General features: G+C 43.4%; 1 protein-coding gene across 3 annotated transcripts; it reads right to left on the minus strand.

Moving 5' to 3' along the window:
* Nucleotides 1-187: 187 nt before the first annotated feature.
* On the minus strand, nt 188-6,807 carry ADCYAP1 (adenylate cyclase activating polypeptide 1). Of its 3 annotated transcripts, none has more exons than XM_005300360.4 (5): nt 5,002-6,807; nt 4,577-4,684; nt 1,943-2,077; nt 1,371-1,466; nt 188-522 (listed from the first exon to the last, which is right to left on the minus strand). In XM_005300360.4, the coding sequence occupies exons 2-5, from the start codon at nt 4,675-4,677 to the stop codon at nt 339-341; spliced, it is 516 nt and encodes a 171-aa protein (XP_005300417.1). In that variant the 5' UTR covers nt 4,678-4,684; nt 5,002-6,807; the 3' UTR covers nt 188-338. The 3 variants fall into 3 exon arrangements, with proteins under 3 accessions (XP_005300417.1, XP_008176874.1, XP_023955354.1); XM_008178652.3 differs by having other exon boundaries at nt 1,943-2,137; nt 5,002-6,373; XM_024099586.3 differs by having other exon boundaries at nt 1,943-2,137; nt 5,581-5,751.
* Between the last annotated feature and the right edge of the window lie 5,910 nt (nt 6,808-12,717).

The raw sequence follows: 12,717 nt of genomic DNA on the forward strand, positions 1-12,717 counted from the left end.
TTATATAAAAACATAAACAGCTCAGGCGAATTTTTTTGTTCTTGTGCAGGCTTTATATGAAGAATTGTTCTCTATCAGTAGTATTTATATATATATATTTATATATTATATATAACTTAATGATTGGTCCACAAAGTAGATCTGTGCGTTTCTCTAGTGCTTTTATACAAAAAGAAAAACAATATTATTATCAAAATATTCATTTAATGGCTTTACTTCATACATAAATACATGTTTAGATAACACAGGAGCGGTGATTGTTCAGTCACTTTGGAAATGACTTTTGTTTTTCTTTTTTTAGGGGCTCTGTATACACAGGAGTGGTGGGTTACTCAGCGCTACAAATACGCTACTCGGCGTCCTTTGTTTTTAACTCTTTGTTTATACCTTTTCCCCAGGACCGCTGCCAAGTATTTCTTGACAGCCATTTGTTTCCGGTAGCGGCTGTAGCTGTCTGTGAAGATGCCATCCGAGTGCCGTTTGGAGAGCGGTTCCGAGTCGTCCTCCAGGCCGCTGGCACCGCTGCAAAGCAAAGGACAATTGCAACATCTGGATCCATTCCCCTGTCCTGCCTGCACTTTGGAGGCCTTCCCTGCTTTGCATTTTGGCTCTGGTAACTCCGGGGCTGCTTTAACCTTTCCAGATTATTATGATTATATGTCATTTAGGGAAAGCTGTATTTGTTTTGTTTGTTTTTCCAACGCTATTCGATCTGGGGGAGGGCGGGAATGAAGAAACTAAAGCAACATGTAGACATCAGGGAGGCAGAACGAAACAAAGAATCTATCTAAACACGCGGTGAAGTTGATATCTGATCATAATATAAGCCGACAGTCGGGAGACAATATATTCATGGCATGAATTATTCATTATGAAAATGTAATCTATTTCCCCATGGGCTTTATTAAAATGTTACCTTCTGCCGAAATGATCTTCATTACGCTGGGCTTGCCGTGTGCCAGGATGTCTGACTTTAAACGCGTTTTGTTTAAGCCCCGCTTGTGGTAAATTCTATTCTTTACAATGGAGAGCTCTCTTAAAATACCCAGATCTACACTCACAACTTATCTCTTGTTGCGGTTCTTCCCACCGACTATAGCCTGAATCTCTGGGCTACTGAATCAATGGGGTACTGGACTTTCTTTACAATGACCAGCTTTTTATCATCAACTAGCTATCACTGTACCTTTCACTTGGGGTCAGAGAATGAGATCGAGCAAAAACCCTGGTGGATTTTGACATTTTCAAACTGGGTGTGTTGCTTAGTGCGCGAAACACCAACCACACAGCGAGCGTAACAATTAGACACCGGTGGTACATTACGCGTGGTTTAATAGAAAGATGAAATAAACAACAAATAAAAATCTTACCCCACCCGTTTGGCCATCAAAGAATGCAGGTATTTCCGAGCGGATAGCTGACCCAGGACTCTCCTGTAGGCTTTGTTAAATATCCCATCGGCGTGCCTAAGTAGGAAACAAAGATCAAACACAGGAAGAAAGATCAGTGTCCAAGCCTGGGGACCGGACCTCAGCAGCCCCTCACTCCAAGGAGGGATGGCGGAAGGAAGCCCCTGGCTGGCTGGTGGCTTTATGTACCCTGAGTGCAGAGGGCGGCCTCCGCCTTAGGACCCCCAGGGACAGCAGGGCCCTCCCAGCACTGGCACTCCCAGCCACCAGGCTCATTTCCTGAGCGCAGCGCTCGCCTGGCGCGTCTGGCGTGTTTCCCGGAGTGCCATCACTAGCCTTCCGCGGACAGCCTGCTTCCCCACCCCTCCCCCGCCTGCTTGGAGGTAAGGGGCGCTTTTCATCTCCTCGAGTCTTTATTCGGGCGGCAGGGCACGGAGGGAGAGATGTGTTGCGGCTCTTTTGAATGGGATTTACCAGGATCGTTTTGCTCCAGCTCAAGTCATGCGCCCACCAAGGGGCTCCCACATAATCACCTCTTTTCCGGTGGGTAGTACAGGGTGTACATGTCGTCTATCATGGAGGAAGGGTTCGCTATGCCAAGGGGGTCGTTGTCAAAGGCGAAATCCTGCAGCGTGTTTCCATCCTCGTCATACACTTCATCTTCCAGCCTAGCCCGGAAAGCAAAGGGCAAGAATTCAGACGCATGTGGCGGTGCCTCCTGAGAAATCCTACATATAGGAGCATTTGATCAGTGTTATTCAGGGCTACTCCTCTGCCTGGGACCTATTGGGTTTCAATATGGGCACTTCCGAGGCTGGACTGAAGGCCCTGCTAGAGGAGCCCACAGGCAAGATTACACCTACCCCTCTATTCCCCCCCCTTAATTTCATCCCCCCGCCTCCGCATCAGTGTAAGATCAGGCGCGAGAGAAACACACAAGCAAACCAACCTGCTGCTAGACTGGGGCCAGAAACAAGTCCAGGGGCTGCCAAGGAAGCAGCTGATCACTACCCACCTTTCCCAGCACGAATCCTGATCGCTTTCCAAACTACATACCCAGGTGCGGGGAGGGGGACTATAAGTTAAGCGAGACAAGAAGAACAGAGCTTCCCACTGTAAGGTACCCGCTTTCTCTAGTCCCCCCTCTCCCCCGAGAGATCAGAAGCTCTGCCGTTAGCAAATGACTGCTCCTCCTTTCTCACAGCAAGTGGGATCGGGGTGGGGCTTGTGTTTGTTTGTGTTTTTCGTTGAATGGTGTCTCTGTCCTTGAAGATCGCTTGAGTTTTGTTTTCCCTCTGTGTGTGTGTGTGTGTGTGTCTCTGCTGCAAGATGTAGGTCACTGAACGTTTCAGGCAGCTATTTTTGTCTCCGAGCTCTGGCAGGGAGATTAATAATAGATGCGTGTAAAGTGTTTCGCTCCTGCTAATTCAGGCGCTTGAATGAACCGAACCAGGTCCCCTCAAACGAATGGCCCCGCTCACCCCACTTAACGCCCTCTGGAAGGACTGGCCATTTATGCGGGGACGGCTCCCCCCCAGCTCTGGCAGCCGGGGGCCCTGCGGCGAGGCTGACCTGAATCCCAAAACCCCGGGTAACGCTTTGGGTCGTTTAAGGCCATTCCGGAGCGTGTGCTGCCCCGCACCCAAGGGCGAGCTCCGACCGTTCACATGCGCTCCAGAGTGAGTTTCGCAGTTCAGATGTTGCATGCACATTAGGGCTGAACCACGAGAGTGTCCCCTGCGGGACTTGGCAGAATAAATAGAGCTGCATAATTTTCCGAGGGAGCTAAAATGGGTGGATCGGAAAGCTCCCCCGTTCTTCTGTTGTAAGAAGCGCTGCTCGTTAAGGGAAGCCAGATTTACAGCAGGCTAGAGCCAGAAGTAGATGGATTGCCGCTGTGTAAAGCTTCACTCCCTCCTATTAAGTGGGAAATCGTCCTTTGTTGTATAGGTTTGGACTGGGGGCTGCCCCTACACTCGGCTCAATAGGTGACGCTAGTTCTGAAATCCTGGCAGCTCTGCTCCAGTGTGTTAACAATCCTGCTCCGAATCAAGTGAGCGCGAGAGAGTTTTACGGAATCCTGAACCTAAATCTCAGGAAGAGTGAGCCGGATCACGCTCTGCCCTGAGTACTACAGTAACCCCCCTCTCCCCTCCAGCGAACTTTTTAAAAAGATCCGGAAAATAGTACTTAAAGTACTTTAACCAATAACACAAGTTGGGGGGCAGATTCAACCCTGCTCTGATACAGGAACTTAATTCTAGAACATATCTAGAGCTATATTAGAGAGAGAATAGAGAGGGATATTATATGTGTTGTAAAACTAAGTTTTACACATATTCCTTAATACCTGGTAAACCCTTCTGCCAGAAATGTGTCATTACAATCTTTTTCTAGCGGTATGCTTCAAAATGCTTTCATCTAGGTATTGTCTATCCTGGAAGCAGCTGTCAACTCTATTTTAGCAGGTTATCGCCACTCAAGTTAGGCTCAGAGGTGGCCGGAAATCTCTCTCTATATAATGTGTTATTGCACTGTGGTGCATATAGAAAAATGGATCCACTAAAAGGCTAATCAGCTTTTTACTATAAGGCTTACGCTGCCTTCTGAGAACTATGCTTCATTCAGGACCCCAGTTAACAGAAATCGAATAGTTTCACCAAGACCAAAGTCAGAGGTATTCTCTAGTATTTAAGAGAAAAGGGGATAAGAATAAGACACGCGGGTGTAGGAAATAATACAGCGTAAGATCCTTCAGGCTAACAAGACTTGATGGAAGAAAGGGGCTAGTCCAGTAAACCCTCCATTTCCTGGAGAACATAAGAATCTATTCTAGTTTCCCTGCCACAGGACTTTTAATCAAGCAGCCTCAGTCCCCAGTCTCTTTTCCCCGCTCCCCAAGAAGGTAGATGGGGTCGGCAAATAGGAGGCGGTGGGGTTTTGCGCTTTAGTTTTTCTTTCTGGATGCTTTAAATTGCTTGGCAGAGCTCTACTCCGTTAGCAAGAGAGGGAGAGTAAAAGCTACCAGGCACAGAGTCCAGGAGACAACTACCTGCCAATGCTCTCTGCTGTCTATTACCAAGATGCAGGGACATAACTGACGGGGAAAGCCAGGGACGCGAGTCTTGCAGGGATTAGGAAGAGGGAGGGATAAAGAAGGCACCTACCTTAGCGCAGGGTATTGAAATCCAGCAGCAGGTGAGCAGTAGACGCTGCAGTGCATTATTATCCCATAGACCAGTAGTGCTAGGATCGCTTTGCTACACATTGCCACTCTGTGTGTAAGGAAAGAAAGAAAAAACAGCTGTCAAAATGCTCTCCTCACTCTCCCTTTCCCCTCTAGCTTTGCCACTAGCAAAATCTAACCCGTTAGAAATCAAGTCTTAAGTGTGCTCGATTTAACAACAAAACGTGTGCGCGATTTGTGTGGAGCCGTTTGTCTTCAATTACAACCAGACACAACCCCCACTTCCCAGCACACAGGCGCGTACACACACACGCACACACACACACACACACACAAGTGCCTGGGCTAACGAAACCCGATCTCTCCGGTTAAAGCGCTCAGATGCCTGCGATACATTTTCCTTACCATTAAACTCTTAACACCCGGCACTAAGAGCGTTTGGCTGCGCAATTAAAAGGTAGATTTTAAAAAACAAAACAAAAAAACTGTCTCCCAAGTTTCAGCCGAAATAGTTAAAACTCTTGTGTCATCGCCTCTCTGACGATCAAAGAAGCCGAAGGCAGAAGAGCAGCAGTTACTTGTCTGCTGGTTTAAGGGGATCCGCTCAAAAAAGTTTGTAGGTAGCAGCCAGCACAGATCTGGAGTGGAGTCTGTCAGGGAAGGGACAGCAAGAAAGAGGGAGTAAGAGAAGGAGACAGAAGGGAGAAAGAGAGAAAAGAACACAAGAATGGGGAAGAGAAAGCCAAGGAGAGAGAGAAGCAGGCTGTGCTGGAGCTGCTGTCAGTGAGATGTTCTCTTCCCCAGATCTTTTCCTTCACTGAGATGCTTCTCGCTTCAGCTGCTGCTTTCTCCTTCTTCTTGCTCTGTGACTCCAAAGTTGACCAGCCTTCCGCAGCTCGTTTTTTTATGCAATTAGCAACAAAATCTTTGCAAACACCCTGCTTTATCAAGAGCCCTCCTTGTAAACATCGGTCTGCATGTTACCTTTAAGGGCGGCAGTATTGTTTGTTGCACTGTTGTGGCGTTCGGATTTTTATTCATGAATCAAATGAGTTTTTTTTTTTCAGTCACGTAATAATCGGGTATCAGAAAAGACGTCACCACCCCAATTCCTCAAGGAACATAACAATTCTGTGCCGTCCTCGCGGATGATCTGATCGAGAGTCATAAGCTTCTCATAAACACTTTAACTCACACTTTTTTTTTTTTACACAGAGGTCTAGAAGATTTAATGCTTGTCGAGTTCTCCCTGATTCAAGTTGTGGGGAGGGATAATAGGCTGCTGAGGAAATTTTAGGCTTTTTACAGACCCCATCCTCAATTGTGGTCTCAGCAGCCTAACCACAGAGCAGCTCTGTTTGAAAAGATGAGCTCTGATGTGATAACTTCTGTATAAATTCGTTTGGCAAAGCCCAGGGTTCTAATGTGGTACATATGTTCCCTTCAACGGGGCAATTAAATAAAGAAATACGCTAGCGTTCTTACTGTTGTTGTTATTGTTATAAAGGCTGTTTGAAGTCTTGGAGGCTTCTCAGTAATTTTCTAATTAGAGTTTGTAATTGACAGTTGCTGGCTGGTGGGTGGATTGATTAGCTGAAGGCTCCCAGCGTGGAGCTATCCAAACTCTGCGGTGCTGAACTGGGGAAATGTGGCAACCAAAAGACTGACTTGGAATAACATTTTCACCATTTTTTTTTATGCAGAGCTCCCAGATGGGTAGAAGAAAATTAGCAATGCCATAATTCAGCCTATACAATTATGATGTCTCACAATCACTGTAGCAACAAAATATTTACAGCAAGCTATAGCGTGTCGTCATATTTTTCTGTGCGTGGGATTGGAAAACATCCCTTACTATTTGGGAAAACACGCCACAGGGTCCGATACTGTCCTTTATTTGATGATAGTGCGTATTAATTTCGGCCACAAACATCCCCATTAGAGGACTGAAATGATTAGAAATTCGCAAGCCCTGATTCACTTGTCACTGACAAGAACGGAGCGCAGCACATGGTACTTTTCAGGTCTAATTTTCACTGTGTCCCTTTCCCTTCCTGTCTACTGTCTGCGATTTGAGCTCCTTGCAGGGCAGCACAGGCGGACTGGAAAAGAGAGAGGATTTCCATTAAAAGTTCATTTGCTGAGGGACTCTTAAGGGAATCCCTCCGTTGGGAGGTCTCAATCCACCGATATTATTTTACTGAAAATGACGTGGAAGCATGAAAGCGCTGTGGGAAGACCACCGTCTGGTTTCCAAACCTCTTGATATTTCGGTGATCTTCTTGCTCCCCCTCAACTGTAGACATTCAGATTCATTTCCGAGAATTACCCAAAGAAATACAGACTGCAGGAGCCATTACAGTGCATTTTAATTATTTGGCTCATCAGCAGAGAATTCAGGAAGCAGCAATAATTTAGTCCTCCTGTTTCCTATTTCAATGGTTTGGATGAAACATGTTTAAATGAGCTATTTGAGCTCAAATCGATTTCTCAAAAACATACAATTACAATCCTATTATGATCATTGAAGATTTCAGTATTTTCCCGGGGGTTCAGGAACTGGAACTTGAATGAAGTATTCCCTTAGCAATGGTAAGCTATGCGATTATGGAAAGGCTTAATATATAATACAACATTTGTATACACAATTATTTTATAAACACTCTGTTAAATACTGTAATAGCCCTTTGGTATTTGGCAAATAACTAAAAATCTAAAACTTCAAGGATCCAATAATACTATAAGAATCAATGGGTGGGTGTTTTTTTCCTAAGGGGAAAGAATAGCTACTTGTTCTGATGATGAGGGGTTGCCTTGATAATGTTGGGGTGAACCTATTAAAACTTCTACTCTTGCTTCTCCAATGAATTCCAAACTGTGTTGGATATAGAGAAATACCGGAATACGTTTAAGAGTCTCCGGAAAAGGACACTCAGTGTAAGCAGAGGGTGCCATCGTGTGGGGACTTCGTTGTTTTCATGACCTATTAAAGAAAAAATATATTTGGGGCCAAATCCTGAAGCACTCATTCAGTCTTTGCTTAATACGTATTCAGGTAAAAATCACAGAGGCCAGAGGAGTTTTGCCTGAACAAAAGCCGAGTGAAGGCTTCGAGGTTTGATTTACAGCGAATATATTTATGCATAAACTCCCTTTAATTTATTCTTGCCCTCCAGATCCCTCAGCAGCTTGGAACAGATGTCATATTATTAAATCAACCTGCCAGGGAAATGTTTCCTCATTATCCCCTCCCACCTCATATGTGGAATTTTTCTCCAAAATTACCCTGGCCCCAAATCGAGGATGGCAAGATCCAGGCTTGGGCTAATAACAGCTTTTCTAGCACAAGAATGTCATGGCTTTAAGCCTGATCGCTTTCATTCTTGGGAGAGAGAACAATGAGCTCTATAGGGTTGGGAAAGGAAGATTTCCCCTGTGCCGAAGTGACAAGAATCCACTATATTAGACTTAAAAGATATTTTAGGTGATTTTTATTTATATGTATTCAATTGTTTTTCCTCCCTCTGACTCTGCAGTGGTAAGCAGGGTAACTAAAGCATCTACCTATCCAGAGAGAGGGGACAAGAAATACAAATGAAAAAAATTAAACTTTCGAACATTTTATTTTTTCCCTGTAATCTATATAGCGTATCCAGAATAAACCTTAGCATGCTATGGTAAAAAGATTTATGGACGCTCATTTAAGGGGAGCTGCAAAACTCACAAATGTCTCCTGAGAAATCCAACGATCCCAAATTCATGCCAATAAAAACCTGTGTAGCACACCGCTCCATCATGTATACCATTCATGTGCAGGCACATAATATACACATACTACATTAGCAGTCTAGGTTGAAACAACAATAAAGGTTTGATTTTGGCCTGCCGAAGAAAGTAGATTCCAAGCTAACTCTGTAATTTGAAAGGGATTTAAGATTCCAAATATTTGATCTTGAGTATCACATATGAAGCAACATCTGCACACAAACAAGTGAGCTAAGACTTTGGTGGCAGAATTTTCTTCACCTTCCTCCTATCACCTGAAATTAATCATTTTAATTTACCTGAATGCATCCTTTGTTTTTTCAAAATATTTCACAAAGTATATTTTTACATTTCCATAGATATTTTAGTGGAGTTATAGATCCTCCAAGCCTGACACAATATGAATGTACTAACACCCTGAGGTGGATATCTCTAAGGTTGTGGTGGTGGTGTCATAGATTTTCATTCAATTGTGCATATTTCATACTTGTCTACATATGGTGGCTAGTGCTTGAAGGGTAAATTTATTCATTTTTCAAACCCTTTTTTAGATCTAAAGGCACAGGACTTTATGACAACATCAGAAGCAAGCCTTGTTATCAGTCTACAAGCCAGGAAGAAATCATATGCATATATGGAGCCACAGCCATGCTTTCCCAGCAAGCCTACCCTTTGCTATGTTTTCCACAGAAACTTGGACTGCAGTATTTGGAGCCTCTGGTTTCTCCATAAAATACCACCAGTACGTTTAAAATACAAAAGAATTAATTCTTCCTCACAAAAAAATCACATGTGACAAAAGCACAAATTCTCCAGGGGGTTTGATCCAATACCATGTCTTTTACCAAACCTAATGCATCACACATCATTGTATCAGTGTCAAAACAAGCAGCTTAAAGCCATTCTGTACTGTCTGAGCAAAGCACCTCCTTCCAGTTTTGAATCTCCTCTGCATAGTGATAAACCACAACAATTCCTCTCTCACCCACAGGACACCAACTCATCATGTACAAACCTTAGTCTTTTAACCACAGCTCCATTCCCCTTTGCAGAACTCCCTGGGAAATAGATGGAGTACTATTCTAGCTAGCACCCTCTTGCACAGTTTGCACTGAAGTTCATAACATCTGATCTACTACAAAAGGCTTCATCTCTCGTACCTAACTGTCCTTCGGAGAATCAGGCCAAATGATTCAGACAAGCATACAAAGGACAAACCAAAGAAGAGTTATTCATGGCATAATACTTTATTACTACTAAAACTCCCAAGTGAATAAAGGATAAAATAGCACCTTCTGGACTAACAAAAATATGTACACTGGGCCCATTTCTGCTGCTCTTAGTTACTCGGTATTAAACATAGGTGTAATTGCACTGAAGGGAATGGGACAGATCCTTTCTTCAGACAACCACTCTATGTCTCTCTTTCCTCTTCAGTCTCCTCCTGCCCAGAGGTAGGTTCACATTCCACAAAAGAGAAGAGTTTATTTGTTTTTTTCTTGGCATTTTTCTGATAATTGAACCTTATCTGATCTGAGGGGAAGAGACTCAGAGAGAAACTAAAAAATGGAAAATCACATTCAGCAGCAACTCAGGCCATTCCAAAGGTGTTTCATGCATGAAGACTTACAACTCATTTCTTCACCCATAAGATTGGACATTATGAACTTTGGTACACGCTGCCCAGCAGAACACTAACAATCCATTAGTGCCCCCATCCATTTCCTATGGAGCTGAGAATACAAAGAATCTATGCACAGGTCTAATAAGGCATCCTGAGTTCTGCAGTTCCTTTCTCCTGTGTTACCCCTTTTCTCTGTCTTATCCTAAGTATCTTCAGCAAGATTACTCTCAGTTAGGGGGGCTTAGATGTCAATGAGGCCATCTGGGTACCTGATGACTTTTTCTCTTTCTTTTCCTACTGTGCATGTACATAACGTGTAATGTGTTATGTGTTATGTGTATTTGTAAGAGGTTTCAATAGGTTTTGTACAAACAAAAGGCCAGACACTGAAATTTCCAGCAGTATAAGACATCCAACACTGATGGAGGTCCTGTAGATGAGTGGAGCAATGAGGAGTTTAATAATTATCTTTAATGTGCACTAACAGCTAATCATACCTAAAATAGATCCGAAATAATGATCCGTTGCCAAGGACCTGATCCTATGGGGAGCTGAGCACTTCCATTGGGGTGCTGAGTGTCATCAATCATCCCTGCAAGAATACTAAAAGACGAAAGATGGGCAGAGAAAGAAGAGAGCTGTTTAAGTTTTTAACTGAACTACATTTTCATTCCAAGAGCTTCAGAAGATACATAAGGTAAAAACAAACTGTAATAGGGAAAATCTGCCCCTAACAACAAGGTCTGGCAATACTAAATCACATCACTTCTTTTCAGTGGACTTCCGTTTGTCTTATAGGGTGATATTCAGTCTTGTGCAGAAGGCCAGCACAAGACCTATGCACTTCTGAAGTCTCATTCAAACTCTCAAAATAAGGCTTACGTGGGATTTCAGTGATGTATCACTCTTGTAATGGCTCTCTGAACAGGGTCGATTTCTACTCATACTGAAGAGTCACTCTGCTTATGTGGACCCTCTTTGGACCCCAACTTTGTGAGTAGTTAAACATCTCTACAGAGTAGTGAGTTTCTTTAGCTCTCATTGAATTTCCCCAGTGGCTCTCCTATAGGGCCAGAGACTTCCCTCACCAAAGTTGTCTCAGGACCCCATGTAAAGGGAGATTCTCACCACAGGAGGTGGTTGTTAGAGAAAATAGTACTGCCTTTTTCCACCATATGGTGTGGGAGCAATGAATCTTACCTCCCCAGCCACTACCCATCTTTCCTCTCCTTGCCAACCCCATCCACTGTCTGTCACCTACCTGCATAGATCCCTGATCTGGTTGAAAGGGGGAATGCTTCTCTGGAGACACATGAGCCCCCACTTCCATGTGAGATAGGGATATCTACACACAGAGGATCTCCTCTCTATATGGCTCTTTGGGGCATGAACTGGCCCTTAACTATTCACCTTTCTGTAGATTAATATTGCCATGGCCTCGTTTACATTTTGGCAGCAACCTACAAAATATCATTAACCCTATTCTCAGTCAGCAGAGCAGAAAAAGTACCTGGCAGCAAGAAAAAAACCCATCCTGTTCTCATTAAAGCCAATAATACAACTCCCAGTGACTTCAGCACTTAGCATCAGGCCTAAAGACACTGGGACGGACAATTGGCTGGTGATCAGCATAATGCCACCAAAATCAATGGAGCAGCATCAATTTGCACCAGCTGTAAATGACGCATTATTTGTTGGCTCCTCCCTTCACAGAAATCATTGCCAAAGTAGACTTGTGTTCTAAGAAGTTGCATACCAAGTTGTAATCCAAGTGCCAGTCTCTACACCCAGTTTATAATAGAATTTCAGACACACTTTTAACCGTGGAGCTTCTGTCCCCTTTTGGGGAAAAATCTTTTGCAGTCTGCGTTTTTGACTTAATGGCACATATCTAAAGTTATTTATAGTTTAGAATGACCAGATATAGTTGGAACAAATTACTAAATTAATCAGAACATTGCTTGTCTCTTCAGAAGAAAAAAAATAAAAATCATCTATATTTTCTTGTTCCAAAAATTCTTATTTCCTATTACTAAACATTAATCATCTGTGTTTCTTATGAGCTCACATAGAAGGATAATATCAAAGGCCCTCTGGCTTCCAATGTGGCTTATTTGCACTGCCAGCGCTTAAAAGGTACTCCCAACCTGGGAGAATCCCAGGCTGACATAAAGCCAATCTACTCAGTACTTCCAGTAAGGGTAATAAAATGTACTGAGATGGGTCATGCACAATCCAAGAAATACAAAATCACAACTGCATCTTGTGAGTGTTTCAGTTCTGTTTTGCCATTTAATATGCATGTCCTCTGCCACAGGAAGGAATGCTAAGTGGTCTAAGCCCTTTGTCTGAAACACTGGTGCAAAGCCATGCAGGATCAGTTCAGACATCTGTGTGGTGATAAATTGTCCTCCAAAGGAGTTTTTTGGATGAGACTTTACAAAACAAGATTCTATCTGAGCGTGAAGGGCCAGATTTTCAAAAAGGATTGTTACACCCATACAACTGCGTGTGTGTACTTAATTTGTGTGTATTTGCATACACACATAGGCAGCTAGATGAATAATTGTCACTTGTGCACACAACTGTTTTCTCAATGCATGGCAATAGAGTATGTATTGCACATACATTAGATGCACAGCCATCCCTGAAAAGCTGGCCGGTTTATAGCACTTTCATAAGAGCAGATATTTGTTCCAGTGTCTTTAGCCAAAATTTCACCTCCCACACTA

Source organism: Chrysemys picta, chromosome 2 (assembly GCF_011386835.1).
Source record: "Chrysemys picta bellii isolate R12L10 chromosome 2, ASM1138683v2, whole genome shotgun sequence".
Classification (NCBI taxonomy): domain Eukaryota; kingdom Metazoa; phylum Chordata; order Testudines; family Emydidae; genus Chrysemys; species Chrysemys picta.